We start from the raw sequence: 12,278 nt of genomic DNA, 5'->3' as shown, positions 1-12,278 counted from the left end.
TAGACTCGTTAGTTTTGATGTTTGTTCTCTTTTTACTAAAGTCCCTATAGATTCTATTTTAGAGTATCTTAGTAATGAATTAATCCATCATGATATACCTCTACCTGTAAGTCATATCATTTCTCTCACTAGGTTGTGCATTTGTGATTGTAAGTTTATATTCAATGGTGCATCTTACCAAACAAATATTTGGTATGGCAATGGGCAACCCTTTATCCCCACCCCTCTCAAACTTGTACATGGAATTCTTTGAAAAACGATATATACCTAATATCATTTATACTCCTTTAAAATGGTATAGGTATGTTGACGATATTTTAGCTGTTTTGCCTGCTGGTATTGATGTAAATGATTTGCTCTGTAATTTGAATAACCAGGTACCATCCATTAAGTTTACGTTAGAATTAGAAAAAGACAATTGCCTCCCTTTCTTAGATTCAGTATTTATAGGAAACCAACCAACAACTTAACTTATGTCCATTTTTATTCAGGCCATCACCTCAACATCAAAATATCAATTTTTTCCTCTATGTTTTTACGAGCCTTGCGCATTGTCAGTCCCCAGTATTTGGATAAAGAAATTGAATACATAAGAAAAATAGGGACAGATTTGTTATCCTTCACATATACTAGATATTTGTTATAACAAAGCCCACAAAAAGTTTTATAGTGAAAGTAACGTGAAGAAAGAAACACCTAAGAACATTCTTAGCTTGCCTTATTTTAGTGGTTTTGAAAACATAAAATCATTGTTGAAACCTTTTAATGTGAACCTCGTTTTTTCTTATAATAACACACTCAAAAGAATGTTAATAAAAAAAATAGCCCTAAAGAAAACAACAATATATAAATGTTTGGACTGCCCCTCTTTTTATATTGGCCAATCTAGCAAAGATTTAGATGTACGTATTAAGCAACATAAGTACTATATTCATTCATTTAAGTGAAAACTCTCACTGGATAAATTGGACTGAAAGTTCAGTGATCGCCATATCGAAAGATTTCTCTTCAAGAAATCTATTGGAGTCCGCTATTATCCAGCTTACTTCCAGTTGTAATTTTAATCTTAGCCCTGGCATGTATTATTTGGACCCCTGTATTAGAAAAATGTTCAAGAATGACCTAAAAGATAAAATCACTGACTTAATTACAAGTTAGTTACTTGATATATATTTTCTATTTATCCGTATGTTTAATATAATTTTTTATTTGTAAAAATGTTCATCTTGCAAAAAGTTACTATCGCATAAAAAAAGAGAGAGAGAGAATTATTTTGTTGTACTAAAAATTTTTAGGTGGTCAGTCACGACCCTGTATAATCTTTTAATTGTCCTGTCCCAGCTTCCGAACGGTTGATCCTAATCCTTTGTAAAAACCTCTTAAATATTTAATCCTGTTTTGGCAGTTCTACTAATTCTTCAATTGTGTTGGATTCCAGGTACATATGTTTCCTTTATAATCCCCATCTGTCATTTATATGAGCTTTCTTTGTAAACATACTTTTATATTTCTTCAGTCTGCCAAGTAAAGGACCTAGTGTCGAAAGGCCTCGCAGCACTCAGTGTTTCCGTTTCCTTCGTGGATTTTATCTTTTATATATATATATATATAATATATATATATATATATATATATATATATATATATATAATATATATATATATATATATATAATATATATATATATATATATATATATATATATATATATATATATATATATATATATATAGAGAGAGAGAGAGAGAGAGAGAGAGAGATCAAGAATTGTTATAAGTCACATTCCATGAAACTGCTGGTGTCCTACTTGAATGAATCCTCTAAAACAGTAAACAAAGCGCCAAAACTGTGTTCAGAGCAGGGCCTCATGTCACGTCTTGCATACAGATAAATAAGCACCACGGCAAATGCTGAATTTGATGTCCAGAAACTCAGTTGCAAAGTATGTTATTTTGTATAAAAAAGTATCTTGTAATTTTTAAAATACTAAATGAATAGAGAGGGGCAGCAGAACTGTAAAACTAGTGTTTCTGTATTTCTGAACGATCTGCAATTTTCTTTGGTGGTTGGGTCAGTACTGTAGTTCCTTTAATAATGTCCACTAGTGAGCCAGACACTAGCTGATCGAGGAGGGCACTGAGCACGTGGCCCCCACGAAAAATAATGGCAAAATAATAATATTGAAGATTAGATCATAATAACATAAATGAGAAATATAAAACCAATATAAAAGCTATTATAGAAATAATAAAATTTTGATAAAAAATATTAATAATAACAATAATAATAATAAAAATAATCTTAATGATAACAACAATGGATTCGGTATTTCCTGATAGAACAGGCGATTGCTGTCCATTTCATAATTTCTACTTAAATATTGAATGAAATGCTGAAGATAATATTAAATTACACTATGATACGACAGAAATACTTCATGTAAAGCCAGTATTTAACAGGAGCTTTTACAAAAGTCACCTATCTATCCTCTCTCTCTTTTATTGCCAAACCAGTAGGATACTCTTGAATTCCTTGCAAATAAACTACGTAACAGTTTAAGATTTTTGTTTGTTGTTGTTGTTGCAGCAAGATGCCGTATTAATATTATGCAGAACATAACATCATCAGTTTCACTTTGAAACTTTTAACACGCCCAAGGGAAACGGTTTCCTAGTCCAGTTGACGTACAGTACAGATCATGTACACTATTGTACATGTCAGTGAGACAGAAACTAGCAAATATTTAGTTTTTCTTTGTACAAAAAATTTTAAGGTAACGCACAACTATTATATTTGTCCCAGTGATAATGTTGTCATTATCAAGCACTTAACATTATGGTAATCTACATCCAAAAAATTTTAATGTTTATAGGTTATCAATAATCTCGTCTAATATTCTAAAGGTGAGTCAGTACTTCACATATCAACTACTGAATTCTAAATAAAATGCATGCATTATTTCTCTCTTTCTCTCTCTTTATATATTTGCATATATATATAATTATATACACATATATACATATATATATATATTACATATATACATTTATATATATATATATATATATATATATATATATATATATATATATATATATATATATATATATATATATATATATATATATATATATATATATATATATATATATATATATATATATATATATATATATATATACATATACAGTATGTATGTGGACTACATGAAAATTGGTGGCCCCCATGAAATTTTTCTGGATCCTCAATGATTGTTCCAGTTTATCGTTCAATCAAAATGTCATTATTTGGCAAGTTACCTTGAGCCAGAGAGACAGACAAGGGGAGCCATAGTAATAATACAGTGGATGATTATCACAGAGCGTAGCAAAGAAGTTAGGGGCCGCTATAGCGAAAGGTAGTCCCAAACTGCTTTATTTATAGATGTGGTGGCAGGGGAGATGATGTGCAGAGGTTGGCAACGAACGCCTTTGAGTGTCAGTGGCACGCAGACGCAGTTGCCGGCAAGACTCGGCATAGGAAGCACTGGCTCGTGAATTTGTGATTAGGAAATTTCGGACCTTCCAAGTAAACAAGAATCTGGTATATCTGTGAAACATTACTCTTCAGAAAATACATTCTTTTTGAAAAGTAACTGATGATAGTCTAGTTAACCGGCTCCCAACGCTGCTTCATTGCAAATATTGTCTCAAAAACTAATAAAATTTTCTAATGTGCAAGGGGGAGACGGGGGCGGGGAAGCACGATGATAATGTTCCCTCATATGTTTACTCGAAAACAGCTGTGCTGGTTCGGTGATGGTTGCACAATGGTATCCAATTGGAATTTTTGTTTCGTTGAAGTGAAAATTTCTTGTTTGTGATGGAAATATAGAAGAGGAACTTTCATTTTAATAGAAACGTCCTTTTTCTCTATTTTCTTGTGGCAACAACGTGAAGGGCAGATCATGAAAAATGCAAAATCAACACGTGCGCTCGGTTAATTGGTCACGTGATGGCTGCTGCACTTTCACTGTTTCCAAGACTTAATCCTCTTTCCTTTACAACACATTCAGCAGACGCTACATCAGCCAATCCAGAAAATGTCTCATGGCCACATCACACATATGTGTTTACTCTGGAGTTTTATAAACTTTTGACGAGTGACCTTCTATCTATAAATAATATGACAAGAATCGAAAAACGTCATGACATGATACTTCAAACTTCTTGAAAAGAAATACGGATCATAAATGCTCTTCAGGGCAAACCGTTATTTCTCGGGTCGTGCTGTGACCCACTCTAGGAAGCTGAATTTAAAATGAAGTTTATATTTACGGTACATACATTCAAGTGAACTTTTCCCCTGATACATTGTTCGCTCCCTTTTTCCACGTCCTCATATTTAACTCTCTGCTTTTATGTGACCTATTTTTCATTTTTGAGGAAATACTTTTATAGATGAAAAAAATAAAGAAAAGATATATATAGATATACACACACATATATATATATATATATATATATATATATATATATATATATATGTATATATATATATATATATATATATATATATATATATATATATATATATATATATATATATATATATATATATATATATATATATATATATATATATATATATATATATATATATATATATATATATATAAACGTCCCTCCCTTTCATCATTGGCCGTTTTAATTCACATCTGGTGCTGTGGAATATTCAGGCACACGTAAGTTCTCGCAACCACCTTTATTAGACTGTGAGGCACTCGAAAACCTCATTTCTCTCTCTTCTTTTCATGGAGTACTAATCTAATATTGAACCCAACTTCGCGGTAATTTTAACGGAGGTGCTATTGCAGATTTACGGTGCAAAAAGATTTTAAAATTAGCTATACCTTTGAAATTACGGGGCCCCGTCTTCGACGTCATGATAAATAATTATTGATTTCTAACTCTTTTTGAAGAATGTCTCAATTAACGCTTCCAGAACCTCCAAACATGGGCACTGTACAGCTTCCAAAGGATCTCCCTTAATTAAGGTGTGAGAAAACTACATTCCTATTTACATGAGAAATTCGAGGCTGTTTCACCTGTTACAAATATTGCCTGCCTCAGTTACTTCCGCGATTCGAAATTTATTGTTATTGTTATGGTCAGTCCTTCTAGCCACAGAAGTTACTAATCAGCTCTCATTGTCCCAGTCTAAAGGTGACTCATGTGTACTTTCACTAAGAGTAATTAACGCTTGAAAATGATGAAATGGATCACATAAAAGAAGAGATTTAAATGAGGGGATGTGGAATACAGAGAGAACAATGTATCAGAAAGCGGACAAGAATATAGAATGAATTAGACAGCATAAAAAAACTTTGACAAACCTATATATGTATCTGCAAGAAAAGGCAGAAGCCTCAAAGGCATTCGGTTGAAGGAAAAGGTCGATTTAATGCTGAAATCACTAACATTATGATCTGGGCACAACACTCACCTTTAATACAGCCAAACATTAGTATACTTTCCTTTTTCTGTTACCTTAGGCTATATATACTGTAGTCCATTAGTTACCCTCAGAGGAGACCAGTTCACAGTTAGAGGCTGTACCGAGGACACCAAGATTACAGGGCCGGTTCACCTTTGTACACGTCATGATTTGCAGATCACACCTGTGACTACTCAAGCATAGCCTTTATTCGCTAATAAACATTTCCATTACTCGGAACGATATTTAGATGATTTGCAGTATTTTCGCTTGGTTATGTATCAAAAAGCTTACCTTTATGAGGTTTCGTATTCAGTATCAAAGGATATTCCATTTCAAAAGTTATAGCAGCTTTATAGCTGAAGACAGCTGACTTTATACATTCAAACGCACATGATACACGCACACACATATATATATATATATATATATATATATATATATATATATATATATATATATATATATATATATATATATATATATATATGTGTGTGTGTGTGTGTGTGTGTGTGTTTGTGTGTGTGTATGAAGTCAGTTGTTTTCAAACGTAAAGCTGCTATAACTTTTGAAATGGAGTATCCTGTTAGATATTGACTAAGAAAAACTTCATAAAGGTAAACTTTGTGACACATTAAGGCGAAATTTCCTTTTCACTTGTAAGCAAGCGAAAATATTGCAAATCATGTAAATGTCGTTCCGAGCGATAGAAATGTTTTGCCATGTAATAGGGGAAAGGGTGGTAATATGGACCAAGTTTTGTTATCATTCAAAATCTATTTAAATAGCAAAATTTAACTGGATAACTATTGAAAAATTTATCATTCTAAAACATTCAAGCAAATGCCACTTCTTGCGACACCGTTTTTGAATACTTTCGCCTGGTGCTTACGTGCTTGATTCCTGATGACCTTAGGATGGAAACAGCAGTTGCTGTTAAACGAATTAAAAAAGAGTGAAAACTGAGGCAGAGTTAACGTCCATATCTATGGGAAATTGATGAGTTACTTTGCTACTTACCTGTCATAAATAGGACTATTAACTGAAGAGTTTCCGGGCTCTTGAAGACAAAAGATAACAGAAAATCCGATCAAAGCCGCAGTTAAGACTGATATTTTTAATTGCAAGAACTTTTTGAGCAAATCTAACTTGATAAGTATTGGAAAATACCCATATTTCTTTACTGCTCGCCACGTAAGGTCATCAGGCATCACGATGGAAATGCAGTTCACAAGCCTGTAATTATGTGCACGCACTTGTTTAGAAGAAAGTTCTCAAAATGCTTCCGATTTAAAATTTAAGAAATGAACACTATGAAATTATGTATCTGCCATTGAATTCGTCAAATTACAGATATACGTATTTATATATATATATATATTTATGTGTGTGTATGTAATTGTAATAGCCACAATGCCCTCTTAACCTTCTCGAGTTCTTCGCGCTTTTTTGGATACGCTTGTCACTAAGAAGCCTTAAGATCCAAGTGCAAGAAATATGAAGACATTCTGATGTCCGGTAGTGGGAAACAAACCCGGGTCCCCTAATCAGAACGAGGTACTATTGTCGACCTGACCACGAAGAATTCGAGAAAGCTAAGATGTCATTGTGGCTATTACAATTACATATATATTTCAGCCTAAAAAGCAATAAAAAAATCGATTGTCCACCTGGCTACGATGGTGAGGATGGGTCTATTCCAGCTCTAATATATCTGAAAACGACAGGTATATGTATGTATGAGAGGCAGTAGACTTTTATCCTTCTCGTGGTCAGGTCGACAATGGTACCTCATTCTGATTAGGGGACCCGGGTTCGTTTCCCACTACCGGACATCAGAATTTCTTCATATTTCTTGCACTTCGATCTTAAGGCTTTGTATTGACAAGTGCGTCCAAAAGAAGAGCGAAGAATTCGGCAAATTTAAGAGGGCATTGTGGTTATTACAATTACATATGTATCCGGTAAAAAGTGACCAGTAGATTCTACACACATATATATATATATATATATATATATATATATATATATATATATATATATATATATATATATATATATATATATATATATACATGTGTGTGTGTGTATATATTGATATATATATATATATATATATATATATATATATATATATATATATATATATATATATATATATATATATATACATATATACACAGACACACCTGCCTATCTTTCGTTGTGGTTAAATCTTTCATTGTGTTAGCAATGAGACACTATTTTATCGTTCTTTACCCTTGCTGAAGTTGTGCATTTGCAAAGAAAAAAGTTGTATTTTTTTTTTTCTAAAGAACAAAATTTTAGGTTCCACGCACATTACCTCACTAATCAAAACCTTTATGGGAACTGAGGGGACTTGGGTCTACCAAAGCATTCCATCCTACCCACGCTCGGTAGTCTGCTATTAAAGTCTAAAGGTATGGGTGAGCAGGCCTTCTTAATCTCGGTGGCCTCATCTGCATCTCCTATAAATCAAGGCAGGCTGTAACTGTTGTGCTTGTGAGATTAACCTAGCAGCCCTTAACACAGACTTTGGAATGTCATGCAAGTCAAGAGGAAAAGGATTTTAGGGGATGGGTGAATTGCTGAGGTTAAATGCTGACTTTTTGGGATAATCTGGGAGTGCATTCTAATACTTATGTAATTTGAATATTTTACAATACTGTTTTGTAACAAATTTTCACAGAGGCCATTTCAAACTTTAGCAAACAAAACTTAATATACTTTTCCAGTTGTCTATTTTATATTTTCTATTTCAAAATCTGGACGATCTTGTGTTGAGAAGGCAAGCTAGCAAGGAAAACTAGTCAACAATGGTTCTCTTAGATGACCATCTGAAAGTCTGTTTAAGTTCTTTTAGAAATGGATCTGACACCTCTGTGTGAGGCGAGCAACTATGATGAGACTGACAGAGTTGCAGCAAGGCCTGATATGGAAGAGGAGGGCTGGTGTAACCAACATGAAGTGGATACTCATGCACTATTTATGGTAAGTAATATTCCCACGATTTTTTCTTTGAGTCCACAGAATTTCAAAGTACCTGTAAGCAGTCTTCAATTCTCTGTTATGTAATAATTCATACTAAAGTTGTTATGAGACTAAAGACATACTTTAAGTAATTAATCTTCTGACGTTGAGTAAACTGACTTAGTTCTTTTGACAAATGGCACAATTTCCCACCTTTGTATTCTTGAGTACTAGACATAATACATTTGTCTCCAATGGATTGCTCAAAGGTGTTCATAATGTTAAAACAGCTTACTCCAATGATAACTAAATTGAGTCATATGTTCACACATGCCAGGCGATTCATAATGGAGATCTCGATCATATAACAAGTTTGTTAACTCAAAATCCGGAGCTGGTAAACTACATAGGTCAGGCTGGTTCGTCTCCACTACACGTATCCTGCCAAGTCCATCATCTCGAAATCATGAATTTGCTCCTTAAACATGGTGCTGAGGTAAGCTCCTTCCTCTGACACTTTATATTATGCTTTTAGACTATGGCTACACTGTAAACATTGTACTAAAGCCAGTAAGCTAGAATAAAGTAGTTGAAAATTTCTAATAAAAGTGAGTGCCAGTGTTTGATCACAATTGTAACAATAAAATAACTAACTCTGAAGATTGAAAGAAAAACTCTTTGCATAGAATTAACTTATTCTGAAAGTTGGGTATGTTAAAGCATATTTAGTTTTAATTTAAAATCAAAATGGCAGACACAAAACGGTACAGATTTTAACAGATGAATTTCGAAAGTAAATAAATAAAAAAAAAACTATGGTTAAACAGTATTATTGTTTGCTGGATTTGCTACAAGAGATATAGGCATAATGATTATAAAATTCAACAGGAAGTATTCTCTTTTTTAGGTTGAATTATTTGACAACTTTGGAAATACTGCATTACACGTGGCTGTGAAAGAATGCTGGCATGATGGTATCAAGGAGCTGTTAGATCATGGATCCTCTCCAAATGAAATAAGCAGCCCTACAGGAATAACAGAGAGTTACAGGGAAACTCCACTTCACACAGCGGTGCGACTTGGGGATCTGAAATCAGTTTCAATGCTTCTGCAATACAGCCTTGACTTGAGTGTCAAAGACAGCAACAACAATTCAGTGGTACATTTGGCAGCAAGCCTGCATAGGCCAGAATTGCTCGAATTACTGGTCAGGGAACCAAAGTGTGCGTTTGAAAGTGACAATAAAAACTCAGTTGACTATACAGTATTCCATGCGGCCCTAAGTGACTGCAAAGATGTTGCTGATAGCAAAGTGGTAAAAGTATTGGAACTGTTATGGAGTGTAAGTCACGATATCAACAAGGTCAATTTACTAGGAGAAAGTCCACTGTTTCTTGCTTGTCGGTCTGGATTACCCAACGTGGTTAGTTTTCTTCTTTCCAAAGGCTGTGATCCCATGGTCATCACTAATGCAGGACAATCATCATTACACAGTGCATGTCAGGCAGGCTGCAGCATTACTTTGAAGCACCTGCTTTCCACTGGTCTTGTTAATAATCTGGTTACTAAAACAGATAATGATAACAACTCACCCTTTTATTTTGCTGCCCAAAGTTCATCAAACGAATGTTGCGAAATTCTCCTTAAAAACGGTGCACATTTGACAGATAAGAATGGGGGAAATCAGACCAATTGCTCTCTTGTTCTGGAGAGACTTCCATCTGCTCTACAGTTACTTAGAAAGACATTTGATGCTCACATATCGCTTTGTGAGAAAAGTGAAACAGACCCAGGCTTTAGCGTAAGTTTTGACTATTCAGTACTTCTGTCTTCTAAGAATGAAAATATCCAGAGTTCCATAATATCTGAACTAATTGGCTCTTCAGCAGAGCCTCTCATAAAACACCCATTACTTGAAGGTTTTCTGTTTATTAAATGGCGTCATATCAGTAGTTTTTTCTACTTTTATGTAACATTGTTCCTTATTTACGTCCTAATGCATACCAGCTTTATATTTATGACATTTGGGGAAAATCCAGTCAATTGGTCAGAAAATACGGGTCTTTTGCTGGCATATCAAATATCACATATACATCTTCTCCTACTTACCCTTATTCCAGATACCATCATTATGTTTTCTAACTACCAAAAATATCTTTTACAATGGGAAACTTATTCCAAGTTAATTGCTCATACAAGCTCTGTAATTCTTGTATTTCTGCCAGGAATCAAGCCTGTCAACATAACAGTTCTATCCGTAAATGATACGCTTATTAATAGCATAGCAAATAAAACCATAGTAGATACAGAAGAGCTGTCTGTAGAGAGACAAGTTGCATCTATATCTTCTTTCTTCATCTGGGTCGAATTCATGTTGCTTTTAGGTAGATTTCCCGAACTGGGTTCCTTCATTCTTATGTTCACACGCGTGGCAAAATCAATCATTCGTTTCCTAATGGCGTTCTTAAGCCTTATTATTGGATTCTCCATTAGTTTTTATATTCTGTTTCACAAAGTTCCAGTTTTTGCCAATTATCAAATAAGTTTTGTTAAAATCCTTATGATGATGACAGGTGAAATAGCTTACAGCGAGTTTGTCCTGGGACAGAAGCTGTCTCTTATCCATCTTTTATTCTTGATCTTGCTCATGTTTATGATACCCGTTTTGCTTGCAAATCTTCTTATCGGACTTGCTGTCAATGACTTGCCAAGTCTGAAAAGGCAGGGGAAAATTAAGAGACTAGTAAAAGAAGCTACATACCTTGTAGGTTATGAAACATTTTTAGCATACACTCTCGATAAAAGATTTTTCCCTAGACACCTTCATAATTTTTTAACTTCCAAAAGCCGAATCAAAAGCAAAGTTACAGTAAAGCCAAACCAAGTCAGTCAAGATCCACTGGATAAATACAATGTGCCGAGGGAAACTCTTTACGAAGCAATCACCCTTGCAAAATCCGAAAGTTCTCTAGAAGACTTTTCACACCATTTCGATGATATAGAAACGCTCTTTAAAACATTCCAGGCCAGATACAGTGCAGATCTCATACATGAAAAGAAGAAAATTCGAAAAATTATCGATATTTGTATAGTAATGAAAGCACAGTTAGATCATTTACAACAACACATAATGGAACAAAAAAGCAAACCTGACGAGAAATAAACAGCCAGAGCAATAAACAAGAACTGGGAATACACAAACTTTGATTTACAACTCTCATGATGGAACAAAATTTGCCAGGAATGTTGACTAATCACTTTCGAATACAGCTGTTACAGGGGGTGAAATTCGAATCTGACCATTGTGACAACGCATTGAAAGGAAAGGCTTTATAAACCATTTGTACTACATTTTGCTGTGTACCAAAATAACATACTTTAGGCTATTTTCATACGACCTGCAAAATTCAAATGTGAGAATAAACTTGAAAATTATTTCCTGATTAGTTTAATAGTCCAACAGTGCCTCTTTTGGACTTCGCTTATACGGAATACCTAAGTAATTCTTTAAATTCACAGTTGACATACACACACACACACACACACACACACACACACACACACACACACACAATTCTTTACTTTCACAACTGAAAAGAAAATTATGTAAGATATGACTTATGGATTTTCTTTCTTGAAATACATATCTCTCTTATAAGATTGTTTTCTTGTAACATCCAACCACATCACATTCATGACTTCTTCACAATCGGTCCAGTCCACTTCATCTTCAGTGCAAGACAATGAATTTACGGGTCTTTAGATTCCACCAACATTATCCACTAAAAGGAGCCCTGGAATGTAATGCAAGA

General features: G+C 33.9%; 2 protein-coding genes across 7 annotated transcripts in view; one reads left to right on the top strand and one right to left on the bottom strand.

Annotated features, from left to right (window-relative positions):
- Positions 1-12,278, bottom strand: part of LOC136841025 (uncharacterized) — a 317,702-nt gene that overhangs the window by 62,801 nt on the left and 242,623 nt on the right. The window lies entirely within an intron of this gene.
- On the top strand, positions 3,292-12,121 carry LOC136841024 (transient receptor potential channel pyrexia-like). Of its 5 annotated transcripts, none has more exons than XM_067108069.1 (4): positions 3,292-3,567; positions 8,285-8,487; positions 8,804-8,962; positions 9,374-12,121. In XM_067108069.1, the coding sequence occupies exons 2-4, from the start codon at positions 8,362-8,364 to the stop codon at positions 11,627-11,629; spliced, it is 2,541 nt and encodes an 846-aa protein (XP_066964170.1). In that variant the 5' UTR covers positions 3,292-3,567; positions 8,285-8,361; the 3' UTR covers positions 11,630-12,121. The 5 variants fall into 5 exon arrangements, with proteins under 5 accessions (XP_066964170.1, XP_066964173.1, XP_066964171.1 ...); XM_067108072.1 differs by having other exon boundaries at positions 8,232-8,487; XM_067108070.1 differs by having other exon boundaries at positions 3,292-3,582.

Source organism: Macrobrachium rosenbergii, chromosome 8 (genome assembly GCF_040412425.1).
Source record: "Macrobrachium rosenbergii isolate ZJJX-2024 chromosome 8, ASM4041242v1, whole genome shotgun sequence".
Classification (NCBI taxonomy): domain Eukaryota; kingdom Metazoa; phylum Arthropoda; class Malacostraca; order Decapoda; family Palaemonidae; genus Macrobrachium; species Macrobrachium rosenbergii.
Note: the sequence above shows the minus strand (reverse complement) of the source record. Positions and strands in the feature narration are given on the sequence as shown.

Bases quoted from the DNA above. Each gene is read 5' to 3' on its own strand.
- LOC136841024 (XM_067108069.1), top strand. From the start codon at position 8,362: ATGGATCTGACACCTCTGTGTGAGGCGAGCAACTATGATGAGACTGAC. The intron at 8,488-8,803 runs GTAAGTAATATT...CACACATGCCAG, and splicing joins ATACTCATGCACTATTTATG to GCGATTCATAATGGAGATCT. The intron at 8,963-9,373 runs GTAAGCTCCTTC...TCTCTTTTTTAG, and splicing joins TCCTTAAACATGGTGCTGAG to GTTGAATTATTTGACAACTT.